Here is a 17,243-nt window from a genome sequence, read left to right as displayed (position 1 = left end):
TCCCTGACCAATATGGCTGCCATTTTCACCCCATTCAAAACATTTTAGCGGCCCCTCGCTTGACAGAGTAGAGAAAAAAATGACGTTTGAGAGTTAATTTCCAGCAATTCTAGGGAAAATGTTGCAGTTTTAAAGCAAGTTTGCTGCAATTCTACACATTTTTGCCATGGGGCAGAGAGAAGATTTAGCTATTTTAATATGATATTTGACTGAGAGTGACTAACAAAATCAAATCGGGGTCCGCCGGTCGCTAATTCGACCATGATCACTACAAGTTTAGATATCTGGCCGCTAGATTAACTTAACAATCACAAGAGAAGAACAGCTGATGCACGACCAAACTCCCATATTGCACCTTGTGTATTCTACTATTCTACCTCTCAACAGTAAGATGGGGGAGGTGATCTGCACGGCCCGCAGGCCGTCAGTTTACCATCCCTGGTCTATGACATAGCCCCTCTAATAATAATTGAATAGGATCTCTATGGTTGGGATTCACTCTTGCCATGCAAATATTATACAAACTGCAAATCCTAGTCCATCTTTCTCATCCCATCACTCTATTGATAAGGAAACGGGACACCACGCTTCAGCAACATATTTACTCTGATAAAACTGTACATATTACTCAGAGCATTATGGGTACTGTAGTACATCATGCTACAACTCTGTTCTCACCCTAGTAGGTACTCTTCCCATGAACATGTTCCGTCTTCACAAAGCCCTGTCCCTGACCGGAGCGTCTTCACAAAGCCCTGTCCCTGACCGGAGCGTCTTCACAAAGCCCTGTCCCTGACCGGAGCGTCTTCACAAAGCCCTGTCCCTGACCGGAGCGTCTTCACAAAGCCCTGTCCCTGACCGGAGCGTCTTCACAAAGCCCTGTCCCTGACCGGAGCGTCTTCACAAAGCCCTGTCCCTGACCGGAGCGTCTTCACAAAGCCCTGTCCCTGACCGGAGCGTCTTCACAAAGCCCTGTCCCTGACCGGAGCGTCTTCACAAAGCCCTGTCCCTGACCGGAGCGTCTTCACAAAGCCTTTCAGAGTAGGATCAGGTCCTCCCGTCATATTCATTATGATCTAAAAAGCCTAAACTAATCCAAGATCGGCACTGATCTCCCTTCATCTCCCCCCTACCGAAGTCATCCTGCAGGCTGGTAGAGCATTGTGGGTACTGTAGTACATCATGTTACATCTCCCTACCGAAGTCATCCTGCAAGCTGGTAGAGCATTGTGGGTACTGTAGTACATCATGTTACATCTCCCTACCGAAGTCATCCTGCAGGCTGGTAGTGCATTGTGGGTACTGTAGTACATCATGTTACATCTCCCTACCGAAGTCATCCTGCAGGCTGGTAGTGCATTGTGGGTACTGTAGTACATCATGTTACATCTCCCTACCGAAGTCATCCTGCAGGCTGGTAGTGCATTGTGGGTACTGTAGTACATCATGTTACATCTCCCTACCGAAGTCATCCTGCAGGCTGGTAGTGCATTGTGGGTACTGTAGTACATCATGTTACATCTCCCTACCGAAGTCATCCTGCAGGCTGGTAGTGCCTACGGTAGAGGCCTTGTCCTGAGAGCCCTCCAGGTCTGCACTTCCATTCCTGGCCAGCAGTGAGGCGCTAGAGCTCAGCACGGTCACCTGGGACGGGGTTCTGGACGGCTGACCTTTCACCTGGGAAGTAGAAGGCTGGGAGGCCTGGCTGAGAGCCTCCTGAAGACTGAACGGGGGGAGAAGAGTGACAGGGACAGGAGGAGAGGGGGGACATGGGAACGTGGACAAGGGGGAAGAGGATGGAGATAGTTGTAACAGTAGACAGTATGGGAGATGAAGCACGGTAATAAGACATATGAGATGTGGAGGAAGGAGATAAACACGAGTTAGATATAAAAGCTTTTAAATATCAAATAAGCTATATCATGGTTAGGGGAAATACGTGGAGAGAATAACAGCAGGACATTTAGAAATCACACAGGAAAGGGGCGTGTACTCAGAGAGATATATAGTATGAGTGATACAGTAGGTGATAGAAGGCTGGTACACCACTAGAAGGCTGGTACACCACTAGAAGGCTGGTACACCACTAGAAGGCTGGTACACCACTAGAAGGCTGGTACGGGGAGGAGGAGCGAGGAGGTGGTGGTAGGGGAGGAGCAGAATTGAGGAGGAGCAGAAGGGAGGAGGAGCAGGAGGAGAGAGGAGGAGTGAGGTGGTGGTACAGGAGGTGGTTGAGGAGGTGGAGCAGAAGGGAGGAGGAGCGAGGAGGTGGTAGAGGAGGTGGTTGAGGAGGAGCCGGAGGAAGAGGTGGTGGTATAGGAGGTGGAGCAGGAGGACGGTGTGCTAATATTTGGGGTGATGAGATAACGATGGGTTTCTTTAAAGATTGGCAGAGAGAGTATTAGAGAAGCCGTTTTGAGACGGTTTAGCATTTTTAAATCTTATTGACCCCAGACTGCCAGGCTGCTTTCCCCTTGTTTTACATTTCATTGTCTAAGCAACATTTAGAAATGTGACCTTGCAGGGGAATAGCGCAAAGACTTCACAGATCTGGGATGTCCTATTTGACTAGAGTTATGTGCAGGTATGTGCAGCAGCATGTGGTTGAGGATTCCCAAGACATTAGAAAAGCTTGGACACCTCCATGGTTGAAAGGTTCACTTTCTGATGGAAAATGGGGTGAAATAAAATGTCTAGAATTCAGAGTAAAATCCACATCGCTGCCAGTGCCAGACCAGGACACCTGGGGACTATTGTCAAAGGACACAGCATTTTTGTACACCAAAAATATTCTGCATCTACCTGGGGGAAAAGGACAGAAAGCTGACTTTAAAAGTATAGATTTTAAAAAGACAGACAGACGGATGCTATAGTGTCGATATCCCTCCCCTGGAGCTCATCTTGAGGACACTGTATCCTGATACAGCCAGGTCAGGACGCTTTGTCTTATTGAGCCAATCGAGCGGAGGCATACTGCCATGCATATCTCTGAGATGGGAGGGTATGGAAGCCAACAGTCGAGACTCGCAGTGTAGTGTACACCCACTTATTCTTCAGTGGGCATCGCATAAACTCACTTCTTTAATCCCCATGATGCGTATCAAAGTAGTGTAGTGGAAGTATACGCCGTATCAATTAATACAACTGATGGAATAGATCAGAAGGTTTAGTTTAAAATGTTGATCAACTATATTTATTCACATTTTAGGCACAGCAACGTGCACACGGTGGTAAAATGCACACCGCTCTGAAATGCACACCGCTCGTGGAAGCGGTTTCAAGGACGCAGATGGAAATATTCGTTAGAAATCTAGGAAGTGGGGAGATCTAAAGATGCAAAAACTATCATGGTTGCTAATACGACTAGGATAATGCCTTTGGCTGCTAGACATCGAAAGAAAGTTGAAAGAAAACCAATAGAACAGGAGAACATATGAGGAAGTCTTTCTAAAATAAATTGCCTCCACGTTTCTAATGGTGGGATTTTGCCTATAGGCTACTTTGAAGCAAGGGAAGACATGCCTCATAATATGAAGTCAAACGTCCAGGTTTCAAAACGAACAGGAAAAATATAGGGATACTAATGATAGACCTAACCATCTTCTGGTAGATGGAAAGGCGTTCCCAAAAACCTTCTCAATTAAATGTTAACTAGCTACAAAGTAGCGTATTCCTACCTGGCAGAATTATATCATGATTATTTGCGTCAATCCATTTGTTTCGCAAACTCCATCTCATGTGCTACAGAGACACCGCTAACCAAACAGGGCTCTATATAGGCAATAAGATGCCAATTTGGGACGCATCCTTGGCCAACCAGCTTAGCTCTGAATGTTTGTTAGGAGTTCCCTTTGTTTCTCCTCGTAATAACACAGGAAATGGAACGATTTGATTTGGGAAGTAAAGGAGAAACGGATTGAAACAAACAAAGATAAGAGGTGAAAAGATAAATAAACCTCATGCAGGAGAATGGAAAGAGTCGGAGGCAGAGAGAAACCCATCATGCACAATGAGGCCTTCCAGTGGACAGGACCTAATCCTCCCCCCTGCCTTCCAGTGGACATGACAGGACCTAATCCTCCTCCCTGCCTTCCAGTGGACAGGACCTAATCCTCCCCCCTGCCTTCCAGTGGACATGACAGGACCTAATCCTCCTCCCTGCCTTCCAGTGGACATGACAGGACCTAATCCTCCTCCCTGCCTTCCAGTGGACATGACAGGACCTAATCCTCCTCCCTGCCTTCCAGTGGACATGACAGGACCTAATCCTCCTCCCTGCCTTCCAGTGGACAGGACAGGACCTAATCCTCCTCCCTGCCTTCCAGTGGACATGACAGGACCTAATCCTCCTCCCTGCCTTCCAGTGGACATGACAGGACCTAATCCTCCTCCCTGCCTTCCAGTGGACATGACAGGACCTAATCCTCCTCCCTGCCTTCCAGTGGACAGGACAGGACCTAATCCTCCTCCCTGCCTTCCAGTGTAGAGGACAGGACCCAATCCTCCTCCCTGCCTTCCAGTGTAGAGGACAGGACCCAATCCTCCTCCCTGCCTTCCAGTGTAGAGGACAGGACCTAATCCTCCTCCCTGCCTTCCAGTGGACAGGACAGGACCTAATCCTCCTCCCTGCCTTCCAGTGGACAGGACAGGACCTAATCCTCCTCCCTGCCTTCCAGTGTAGAGGACAGGACCTAATCCTCCTCCCTGCCTTCCAGTGGACAGGACCTAATCCTCCTCCCTGCCTTCCAGTGGACATGACAGGACCTAATCCTCCTCCCTGCCTTCCAGTGGACATGACAGGACCTAATCCTCCTCCCTGCCTTCCAGTGGACATGACCTAATCCTCCTCCCTGCCTTCCAGTGGACAGGACAGGACCTAATCCTCCTCCCTGCCTTCCAGTGGACATGACAGGACCTAATCCTCCTCCCTGCCTTCCAGTGGACATGACAGGACCTAATCCTCCTCCCTGCCTTCCAGTGGACAGGACAGGACATAATCCTCCTCCCTGCCTTCCAGTGGACATGACAGGACCTAATCCTCCTCCTCCCTGCCTTCCAGTGTAGAGGACAGGACCTAATCCTCCTCCCTGCCTTCCAGTGGACAGGACCTAATCCTCCTCCCTGCCTTCCAGTGGACATGACAGGACCTAATCCTCCTCCCTGCCTTCCAGTGGACATGACAGGACCTAATCCTCCTCCCTGCCTTCCAGTGGACATGACAGGACCTAATCCTCCTCCCTGCCTTCCAGTGGACTGGACAGGACCTAATCCTCCTCCCTGCCTTCCAGTGGATCCTCCTCCCTGTCTTCCAGTGGACATGACAGGACCTAATCCTCCTCCCTGCGGACATGACAGGACCTAATCCTCCTCCCTGCCTTCCAGTGGACAGGACCTAATCCTCCTCCCTGCCTTCCAGTGGACAGGACAGGACCTAATCCTCCTCCCTGCCTTCCAGTGGACAGGACAGGACCTAATCCTCCTCCCTGCCATCCAGTGGACATGACAGGACCTAATCCTCCTCCCTGCCTTCCAGTGTAGAGGACAGGACCCAATCCTCCTCCCTGCCTTCCAGTGGACATGACAGGACCTAATCCTCCTCCCTGCCTTCCAGTGGACATGACAGGACCTAATCCTCCTCCCTGCCATCCAGTGGACATGACAGGACCTAATCCTCCTCCCTGCCTTCCAGTGTAGAGGACAGGACCCAATCCTCCTCCCTGCCTTCCAGTGGACATGACAGGACCTAATCCTCCTCCCTGCCTTCCAGTGAACATGACAGGACCTAATCCTCCTCCCTGCCTTCCAGTGGACATGACAGGACCTAATCCTCCTCCCTGCCTTCCAGTGGACATGACAGGACCTAATCCTCCTCCCTGCCTTCCAGTGTAGAGGACAGGACCTAATCCTCCTCCCTGCCTTCCAGTGGACATGACAGGACCTAATCCTCCTCCCTGCCTTCCAGTGGACATGACAGGACCTAATCCTCCTCCCTGCCTTCCAGTGGACATGACAGGACCTAATCCTCCTCCCTGCCTTCCAGTGGACATGACAGGACCTAATCCTCCTCCCTGCCTTCCAGTGGACATGACAGGACCTAATCCTCCTCCCTGCCTTCCAGTGGACATGACAGGACCTAATCCTCCTCCCTGCCATCCAGTGGACATGACAGGACCTAATCCTCCTCCCTGCCTTCCAGTGTAGAGGACAGGACCCAATCCTCCTCCCTGCCTTCCAGTGGACATGACAGGACCTAATCCTCCTCCCTGCCTTCCAGTGGACATGACAGGACCTAATCCTCCTCCCTGCCTTCCAGTGGACATGACAGGACCTAATCCTCCCCTCTGCCTTCCAGTGGACATGACAGGACCTAATCCTCCCCCCTGCCTTCCAGTGGACAGGACAGGACCTAATCCTCCTCCCTGCCTTCCAGTGGACAGGACAGGACCTAATCCTCCTCCCTGCCTTCCAGTGGACATGACAGGACCTAATCCTCCTCCCTGCCTTCCAGTGGACATGACAGGACCTAATCCTCCTCCCTGCCTTCCAGTGGACATGACAGGACCTAATCCTCCTCCCTGCCATCCAGTGGACATGACAGGACCTAATCCTCCTCCCTGCCTTCCAGTGTAGAGGACAGGACCCAATCCTCCTCCCTGCCTTCCAGTGGACATGACAGGACCTAATCCTCCTCCCTGCCTTCCAGTGAACATGACAGGACCTAATCCTCCTCCCTGCCTTCCAGTGGACAGGATAGGACCTAATCCTCCTCCCTGCCTTCCAGTGGACATGACAGGACCTAATCCTCCTCCCTGCCTTCCAGAGGACATGACAGGACCCAATCCTCCTCCCTGCCTTCCAGTGGACAGGACAGGACCTAATCCTCCTCCCTGCCTTCCAGTGGACATGACAGGACCTAATCCTCCTCCCTGCCTTCCAGTGGACATGACAGGACCTAATCCTCCTCCCTGCCTTCCAGTGGACATGACAGGACCTAATCCTCCTCCCTGCCTTCCAGTGGACAGGATAGGACCTAATCCTCCTCCCTGCCTTCCAGTGGACAGGATAAGACCTACACTGGTGTTAGAGGAAGGAATGAGTGGGAAAGAGTTTGATGGAAGGGAAGAATGGCAACCGGCTGCATGACCCAAACCCCCGAGCCCCACCTTTAACCTGGTCCGTTACCCAACATGCACAGCTCTAGCCAGAAACCCCCTGTACTTTATGATTAACCCAACATACACTGCACAGGGTACCCTCCCGGACTCCCTCCCTGTCCTTTACCCAACATACACAGCTAACCCTAACCCCTGACCCTGTCCCGTGGACAGCCCAGCATGCATTGCGGAGCGTACCTGAGAGGTGATCCGATGAGGGAGGAGGGGGGCGTGGGGTTACTCCCCGCGTTGTGCCGCCGCCGCACCGCCTGCCGACGGAACGTGCTACGCTCACGCCGAAACGTGACCGTGTCCTCGCTCCCGAGGGCTGTCAAGGCGAGAGAGAGCGCAGTGGGAGGGGTCAGCAACATGGCTGACAACCATAGAGTTGGATAGAGGACACTTGTACCAAAGCCTTATAGACCTTACATTTAACATTGTAGTCATTTTAGCAGACGCTCTTATCCAGAGCCACTTACAGTTAGTGAGTGCATACATTTTTATTTTTTATACTGGAATCGAACCCACAACCCTGGCGTTGCAAACGCCATGCTCTACCAACTGAGCAACATCCCTGCCGGCCATTCCCTCCCCTATCCTGGACGACGCTGGGCCAATTATGGGTCTCCCGGTCGCGGCCGGCTACTACAGAGCCTGGATCCCTTGATGGCGCTGCCCATGCCGTCTCAGAAGCTGCTATTGGAAAGAGATGAGATGAGCTCTCTAGTACATCTCTATGGTGACACTTGACTTGGCCAAGACCGTGTCGGTCCTAACGTTTTGATTCATTGTATCAATTTAGTTTTGTTAAAAGATTATGTTCGGGAGCAGCAAAACAGTGAAGGATGGACATTCCCTTTGTCTATGGGTCAACATGGCTGGCCGCTGCTTACAGAAGAAAACCCCAGGCCAGAGCCTCACTGGGACACCAGCAGAGTAGAGCCCTGCACAGAAATGAATTTTAAAGGCCTACCCAGGCCCGCGACGTTAAGGCCCTACGCTACCCAGGCCCGCAACGTTCAGGCCCTACGCTACCCAGGCCCACAACGTTCAGGCCCTACGCTACCCAGGCCTGATTGCTTCTGCAACATTTAAGGCCCGGCCCAAAACCAGAAAAAACTTCCTCCATTAGTAAATCCATTATTTGCTTCTCTCGGTCGGTCACTCACTCCCTGCACACTGCTCACTGCTCATGGAGCTCAGTCTGTGAGTATCCATAGCAACGGCTCCACTTGGGCTGCTCTGCTCAATAAAGAGACATGATAGAGCAGTTAGCTGTTAGCTACTTTCAGTCACTCTAAACTCTGACAAAACTCAAGGAACGTTATTATTTTCTGTGAAGTAATCTCTCCTGTTTTTATATTGGATGAGGTTGAATCACTTCTGACACCATGTTATGGTCTTAGTCAGATATGACTGTACTGCCCAGCAGAGCACGAGGAAATGGCTGAGTTTCAAAATGTTACTGATCAATTTAGTGAAGCCCGTAGCAGAGCTCTGAAGCAGAACCTATACAACAACTCAAAACCAACTCTGGACCTGGAAGACAGTTTCCAATGCTATTTTTCACTCTCCACCTCTAATCAGGGGCTGATTTAGACCTGGGACACCAGGTGGGTGAAATTAATTACCAGGTAGAAAAGACAACCAGCAGTACTCCAGACCTCACAGGGTCAGAGTTGAATACCCCTGCCCTATGCCATAGTGATTTCATAAGTGACTAACAACAGTTTCTCCCTGAACTTCGGACAGAGCTCCTAACAGTGATCATGTGTTAAGTAAATCAGTTTCAAGAAAGCTGCAGTTATCAACCACACTACTAAAGTCCATCACACACACACCGAGCCCAACCAGTCAGCCAGCCAGTCAGTCAGAGGTAATACAACCAAACCAATGAGTCACCTAAACTAAAACGGCAATGGTTGTGTGACCTGTTACTAAACTAGGCTACTCAGAGTTTATTATAGGTGGTCCTACCACGGCTAACTCTCAATTTCTCTCTGCAGGCAAAAATGGAATCACTCAGCTCAGCTGCAAACCAAACTTAAACCAAGGTAGACTAGACCGTTCCCGTCCACTCACTGCCAACCCTGGCAGACAGGTCACGCTCAGACTCCGGCTGGTTCACTGCCAACCCTGGCAGACAGGTCACGCTCAGACTCCGGCTGGTATAGCCTCTACTGGTGCCCAGCTGACTGAAGAAAATACCCAGCATCCCATACCGTGATTCACAAAAAGACCCACAAGTGACCAGAAAGAAAACCGTTAATACCAACTCTGAGAGGGAAATACCAAGCCGTTACCAGGTCCTTATATAGAGGCAGTGAAGAGTGAGATCATATTGTAAAGCTACAATACAGACAGAGGGAAGAGAGTACCGCAGGTCCTACGGTATTCAGCGGGAAGAGAGTACCGCAGGTCCTACGGTATTCAGCGGGAAGAGAGTACCGCAGTCCTACGGTATTCAGCGGGAAGAGAGTACCGCAGTCCTACGGTATTCAGAGGGAAGAGAGTACCGCAGTCCTACGGTATTCAGAGGGAAGAGAGTACCGCAGTCCTACGGTATTCAGAGGGAAGAGAGTACCGCAGTCCTACGGTATTCAGCGGGAAGAGAGTACCGCAGGTCCTACGGTATTCAGCGGGAAGAGAGTACCGCAGGTCCTACGGTATTCAGAGGGAAGAGAGTACCGCAGTCCTACGGTATTCAGAGGGAAGAGAGTACCGCAGTCCTACGGTATTCAGAGGGAAGAGAGTACCGCAGGTCCTACGGTATTCAGAGGGAAGAGAGTACCGCAGTCCTACGGTATTCAGCGGAAAGAGAGTACCGCAGCCCTACGGCGCCTTCAGAAAGTATTCACACCCCTTGACTTTTTCCACATTTTGTTGTTAAAGCCTGAAATTAAAATTGATTTAATTTAGATTTTTCGTCACTGGCCTACACACACACACACACACACACACACACACACACACACACACAATACCCCATAATGTCAAAGTTGAATTATGTTTTTCGAAATGTTACCAAATTAATTCAAAATGAAAAGCTGAAATGTCTTGAGTCAATAAGTATGTTATGGCAACCCTAAATAAGTTCAGGAGTAAAACATCTGCTTAACAAGTCACATAATAAGTTGCATGGACTTACTCTGTGTGCAATAATAGTGTTTAACATGATTTTTGAATGACTACCTCATCTCTGTACCCCACACATACAATTATCTGTATGGTCCTTCAGACGAGCAGAGAATTTCAAACACATATTCAACCACATAGACCAGGGAGGTTTTCCAATGCCCCAATGCCGCAAAGAAGGGCACCTATTGGTAGATGGGTAAAAATGTAAAAAGCAAACACTGAATATACCTTTGTGCATGGTGAAGTTATTCATTACACTTTGGATGGTGTATCAATACACCCAGTCACTACAAAGATACAGGCGTCCTTCCTAACTCAGTTGCCGGAGAGGAAGGAAACCGCTCAGGGATTTCACCATGAAGCCAATGGTGACTTTAAAACAGTTAGAGAGTTTAATGGCTGTGAAAGGAGGAAACTGAGGATGGATCAACAACATTGTAGTTTACTCCACAATACAAACCTAATTGACAAAGTGAAGAGAAGGAAGCCGGTGCAGAATAAAAATATTCCAAAACATGCATCCTGTTTTCAACAAGGCACTAAAGTAATACTGCAAAGAATTTGGCAAAGCAATTAACTTTTTTATCCTGAATACAAAGTGTTATGTTTGGAGTAAATTCAATAAAAACACATTACTGAGTACCACTCTCCATATTTTCAAGCAGTGGTGGCTGCATCATGTTATGGTATGCTTGTAAATCATTAAGGACTGTTCGACTAAGGAACCTTACAGATAATTGTATGTGCGGGGTACAGAGATTGGGTAGTCATTATAAAATCATGTTAAACCCTATTTTTGCACACACAGTGCAACTAATTATGTGACTTGTTAAGCACATTTTTACTCCTGAAGTTATTTAGGCTTGCTATAACAAAATGATTGATTACTTATTGACTCAAGACATTTCAGCTTTTCATTTTTAACAAATTTGTTTAAAAATTTTTTTCTAAAAACATAATTCCACTTTGACATTAAAATCGGGTATTGTGTTTAAGATCAGTGTCATAAAATCTCAATATAATCAATTTTAAAAAATCAGGCTGTAACAACAAATGTGGAAAAAGTCAAGGGGTGTGAATACTTTCTGAAAGCACTGTATCATATGGCATAAGAGCAGACGTAACCTCAAATCCAAGTTTCTTTAAATTGACTCATTGACATTGATTCATTACAGAAATTCTAATAGGTCAGAAAGTAGCAGCGATGAGATTCTGGAACATGCACGTCATGTTATGTTATGGGCAGCAGAATTCCATTGATTTGAGGTAGAGGAAAAATCAAGTCTCTGGGAGGAAAAACCCTCATTGCAGAGAAAGCCTACTAGCTAACAAGCTGCATGACTTAACCCTTATGTTAAATGCTTTGATTCAGTTTCTATTAAAGCGAGTGTCAGAGCTTCATGATAAGCACCTCTGAACGAGTCTGTCAATCCTCTATGGCAAAAAAAACAAACACTGAGGTTACTTTGCCAGGTTACTCCTCCATAATGAAAACAAGGTAACCTAACTCTCTGATCAGCCTCAGGTTACCACCCTGACACAGCAATAAAACATCAGGTCAGCTGGGATACCCACTCAACTATAACCCTAACCCTGGATACCCACCTAATTATAACCCTGGATACCCACCTAATTATAACCCTGGATACCCACCTAACCCTAACCCTGGATACCCACCTAACCCTAACCCTGGATACCCACCTAACCCTGGATACCCACCTAACCCTGGATACCCACCTAACCCTGGATATCCACCTAACCCTAACCCTGGATACCCACCTAACCCTAACCCTGGATACCCACCTAACCCTAACCCTGGATACCCACCTAATTATAACCCTGGATACCCACCTAACCCTAGATACCCACCTAACCCTAACCCTGGATACCCACCTAACCCTAACCCTGGATACCCACCTAACCCTAACCCTGGATACCCACCTAACCCTAACCCTGGATACCCACCTAACCCTAACCCTGGATACCCACCTAACCCTGGATACCCACCTAACCCTGGATACCCACCTAACCCTGGATATCCACCTAACCCTAACCCTGGATACCCACCTAACCCTAACCCTGGATACCCACCTAACCCTACATACCCACCTCGTGAGGAGCCAGTGGTGGTAGCATCCTGAGGCTCTGAAGAGAAGGCTGTCTGGCTGGGTAGACTATTCCTGGACCTGGTCACTGACTCCAGCTGTGAGGCCCTGCCCAATAGGGACGCAGCGTCCAGGACCTCCCCCTCTTTGGCTTCCAGGTCAGACTTGGAGGTGGTGAGGGGTCGGGGCCCGACGGCAGGGGCCCCAAGGCGGTGGGGCTCGTTAAGGCAGGCGGACGCCGCAGTGCCACTGTCCAGGCTCAGCACCCGGGCGTGGGTTTTGGCGCTGCCCGTGCTGGGTGTCCGACCAGAGGTGCGGCGCTTGCCTCTTCCTCTGGCCCTCCCTCCTCCCTCAGATCCGGCCTGGGCTTTCTGTGAAGAGGAGGTGGAGGCTGTGTGGGAGTGGCTGTGGGAGGGGCTGTGCTTGGCTTTCAGGGCGCGGTAGCGTCCCTCAGGGGATTGGCAGGAGTGGGAGGTGGAGGAGGAGGAGTCAGTGCTGAAGTGATGTGATTGGGTGGACTGAAGGCTGGAGGCACAGCTAAGGTCACTCGCTTCGCTCCACTCCTCCTCCCCACCCCCGGCATCGAATACCACGCTGCGCGGCTTGGCCATGCCACGCAACGACATGTAGTCCCGGTGGCGGCTGGCATCGAAGCTGCTCGCCCGTTTCTTACCGGTCCGCCGGCGCCCGCTGCTGCGCCCGGCGCCCGAGGAGGAAGAAGTTCGTTGGACGAGGTTGGCGGACTTCACCTCCTCTTTCTCTCCTCTCTCCATGTCCTGTTCCCTGCTGGCCGAGCCGTCTGCACTGGTCCTCGTGCTACTGCTGCAGGAGGGATCTGCTGGCGGCTCCTGGGCCGAGGCCGGGGAGTTAGGGTTGGTGTTAGTGGGGGACGTGGCAGAGGACTGTTTGGCTGTCAGCTCGTTGGCATGGGGGTTCTTATTAGCTTCCCTGGAAGGCAGGCTGCTCAGTCCTGTTGAGCTTCTAGATCCAAGGCTGGACCCCAGAGCAGAAGTCCTGTCCTCCCCTGTAGAGGCAGGCCCAGGCCCAGCAGCCTCCCCACCACCCCTCTCCCTCCCAGCCCCACGCTGCTCATCCCCTGACAGGGACAGCAAACTCTCTACGTGCGTGGAGCTGGTCTGCTCGCTGTGGAAACTGCTGACGGTGCTGTTGGTGTCTCTGTCCGTGCCGCTGCAGTAACTCTCTGTAGAGCCGCTGCTGCGTGTGCTCAGGCTGCGGAGACAGTCTGCACTAACCTTCCCCCCTCCTCCTCCTCCTCCACAACCCTGGTCGGCCTGGTACAAACCTGACCCCCCCTCCCCTAGCCTGTAGGAGTCCTGCTGGTGTCTGTAGCAGTCTGTGGAGAAGCCGGAGGTGGAGGTGGAGGCCTGGTCCGGATGCTGGTAGAGCCTGTCAGCCCCAGCCCCAGCCCCCTCCCTGTTTTCCTGGCCCTGTCCTCCAGCCTCAGCCCCTGGCCGGCGGGGCCTGGCAGCTTCCAGCTCACACACCGGGTCCAGGCCCCCTCTCCAAGGAGGGGGGTAGAGGCTGAAGTCAGCTGAGGGCAGGGAGGGGTCGGGGAAGGCTGATCCGGCAGAGCTGGATGTGCGGGGTAGGCCCCGGGTACGAGGCTCCTTCCTGAAGGACTGGGAGTGCAACCCGGGGGCGTGGGCCGACACCTCTGTGTCGCAAGAGGACAGGGATTGGCTGAATGGGTGGGAGGCGGAGCCACAGAGGTTGGCGGGGTCGCAGGAGAGCTCGGAGGGGCCAAGTGAGGTGGAGGGCTGCATGGAGTGGTTGGAGACAAGGCAGTACATCTTTGGGTCAGACATCATGTCTGGAGGGGAGGAAAGGAGATCAATTAGTGAAGGTCTGTTCTCAGGTCTGTTCTATGTGATAAATTAGTGAAGTTCTCAGGTCTGCTCTATGTGATAACTTAGTGAAGGTCTGTTCTCAGGTCTGTTCTATGTGATAAATAAGTGAAGGTCTGTTCTCAGGTCTGTTCTATGTGATAAATTAGTGAAGGTCTGTTCTCAGGTCTGCTCTCAGGGCTGTTCTATGAGATAATTAGTGAAGTTCTGCTCTCAGGTCTGCTCTATGTGATACATTAGTGAAGGTCTGTTCTCAGGTCTGTTCTATGTGATAAATTAGTGAAGGTCTGTTCTCAGGTCTGCTCTCAGGTATGTTCTATGTGATAATTAGTGAAGATCTGCTCTCAGGTCTGCTCTCAGGTCTGTTCTATGTGATAATTAGTGAAGGTCTGCTCTCAGGTCTGCTCTATGTGATAATTAGTGAAGATCTGCTCTCAGGTCTGCTCTATGTGATAATTAGTGAAGGTCTGCTCTCAGGTCTGATCTCAGGTCTACTATATGTGATAATTAGTGAAGGTATGTTCTATATGTGATAAATTAGTGAAGGTCTGCTCTCAGTTCTGTTCTATGTGATAATGAGTGAAGGTCTGCTCTCAGGTCTGTTTGTGATAAATTAGTGAAGGTCTGTTCTATGTGATAATTAGTGAAGGTCAGCTCTCAGGTCTGTTCTGTGATAATTAGTGAAGGTCTGTTATATATGTGATAAATTAGTGAAGTTCTGTTCTATGTGATAAATTAGTGAAGGTCTGCTCTCAGGTCTGTTCTATGTGATAAATTAGTGAAGGTCTGCTCTCAGGTCTGCTCTCAGGTCTGTTCTATGTGATAATTAGTGAAGTTCTGTTCTATATGTGATACATTAGTGAAGGTCTGTTCTCAGGTCTGCTCTCAGGTCTGTTCTATGTGATAATTAGTGAAGGTCTGCTCTCAGGTCTGTTTGTGATAAATTAGTGAAGGTCTGTTCTATGTGATAATTAGTGAAGGTCAGCTCTCAGGTCTGTTCTATGTGATAATTAGTGAAGGTCTGTTATATGTGATAAATTAGTGAAGGTCTGTTCTATGTGATAATTAGTGAAGGTCAGCTCTCATGTCTGTTCTATGTGATAATTAGTGAAGGTCTGCTCTCAGGTTTGTTCTATGTGATAATTAGTGAAGGTCTGCTCTCAGGTCTGTTATATGTGATAATTAGTGAAGGTCTGTTCTCAGGTCTGCTCTCAGGTCTGTTCTATGTGATAATTAGTGATGGTCTGCTCTCAGGTCTGCTCTCAGGTCTGCTCTATGTGATAATTAGTGAAGGTCTGCTCTCAGGTTTGTTCTATGTGATAATTAGTGAAGGTCTAATCTCAGGTCTGTTCTATGTGATAAATTAGTGAAGGTCTGCTCTATATGTGATAAATTAGTGAAGGTCTGCTCTCAGGTCTGTTCTATGTGATAATTAGTGAAGGTCTGCTCTCAGGTTTGTTCTATGTGATAATTAGTGAAGGTCTGCTCTCAGGTCTGTTCTATATGATAAATTAGTGAAGGTCTGCTCTATATGTGATAAATTAGTGAAGGTCTGCTCTCAGGTCTGTTCTATGTGATACATTAGTGAAGGTCTGTTCTCAGGTCTGCTCTCAGGTATGTTCTATATGTGATAAATTAGTGAAGGTCTGCTCTCAGGTCTGTTCTATATGTGATAATTAGTGAAGATCTGTTCTAAGGTCTGTTTGTGATAAATTAGTGAAGGTCTGCTCTCAGGTCTGCTCTCAGGTCTGTTCTATGTGATAAATTAGTGAAGATCTGCTCTCAGGTCTACTCTATGTGATAATTAGTGAAGGTCTGCTCTCAGGTTTGTTCTATGTGATAATTAGTGAAGGTCTGCTCTCAGGTCTGTTCTATATGATAAATTAGTGAAGGTCTGCTCTATATGTGATAAATTAGTGAAGGTCTGCTCTCAGGTCTGTTCTATGTGATACATTAGTGAAGGTCTGTTCTCAGGTCTGCTCTCAGGTATGTTCTATATGTGATAAATTAGTGAAGGTCTGCTCTCAGGTCTGTTCTATATGTGATAATTAGTGAAGATCTGTTCTAAGGTCTGTTTGTGATAAATTAGTGAAGGTCTGCTCTCAGGTCTGCTCTCAGGTCTGTTCTATGTGATAAATTAGTGAAGATCTGCTCTCAGGTCTACTCTATGTGATAATTAGTGAAGGTCTGCTCTCAGGTCTGTTCTATGTGATAAATTAGTGAAGTTCTGTTCTATATGTGATAAATTAGTGAAGGTCTGTTCTCAGGTCTGCTCTCAGGTCTGTTCTATATGTGATAATTAGTGAAAATCTGTTCTCAGGTCTGTTTGTGATAAATTAGTGAAGGTCTGCTCTCAGGTCTATTATATGTGATAATTAGTGAATATCTGTTCTATATGTGATAAATTAGTGAAGGTCTGTTCTCAGGTCTGTTCTATGTGATAAATAAGTGAAGGTCTGTTCTCAGGTCTGTTCTATGTGATAAATTAGTGAAGGTCTGCTCTCAGGTCTGTTCTGTGATAAATTAGTGAAGGTCTGCTCTATATGTGATAAATTAGTGAAGGTCTGCTCTCAGGTCTGTTCTATGTGATAAATGAGTGAAGGTCTGTTCTCAGGTCTGCTCTCAGGTCTGTTCTATATGTGATAAATTAGTGAAGGTCTGCTCTCAGGTCTGCTCTCAGATCTGTTCTATGTGATAATTAGTGAAGTTGTATATGTGATAAATTAGTGAAGGTCTGTTCTATATGTGATACATTAGTGAAGGTCTGCTCTCAGGTCTGTTCTATATGTGATAATTAGTGAAAATCTGTTCTCAGGTCTGCTCTATGTGATAAATTAGTGAAGGTCTGTTCTCAGGTCTGTTCTATGTGATAAATTAGTGAAGGTCTGTTCTCAGGTCTGTTCTCAGGTCTGCTCTCAGGTCTGTTCTATATGTGATAATTAGTGAAAATCTGTTCTATGTGATACATTTGTGAAGGTCTG

At 48.7% G+C, this 17,243-nt stretch overlaps 1 protein-coding gene across 1 annotated transcript in view; it reads right to left on the bottom strand.

Moving 5' to 3' along the window:
* The window catches only part of LOC311145293 (pecanex-like protein 1), a 63,871-nt gene that overhangs the window by 32,551 nt on the left and 14,077 nt on the right, over positions 1–17,243 (bottom strand). The window contains exons 6-8 of the mRNA XM_084181527.1: positions 12,402–14,228; positions 7,353–7,482; positions 1,530–1,723 (exon numbers count right to left, since the gene is read on the bottom strand). Coding sequence (XP_084037653.1) covers positions 1,530–1,723; positions 7,353–7,482; positions 12,402–14,228 — 2,151 coding nt within the window. The remainder of the gene's footprint in view (positions 1–1,529; positions 1,724–7,352; positions 7,483–12,401; positions 14,229–17,243) is intronic.

Source organism: Coregonus lavaretus, assembly GCF_964263955.1.
Source record: "Coregonus lavaretus genome assembly, chromosome: 18".
NCBI lineage: Eukaryota > Metazoa > Chordata > Actinopteri > Salmoniformes > Salmonidae > Coregonus > Coregonus lavaretus.
Note: the sequence above shows the minus strand (reverse complement) of the source record. Positions and strands in the feature narration are given on the sequence as shown.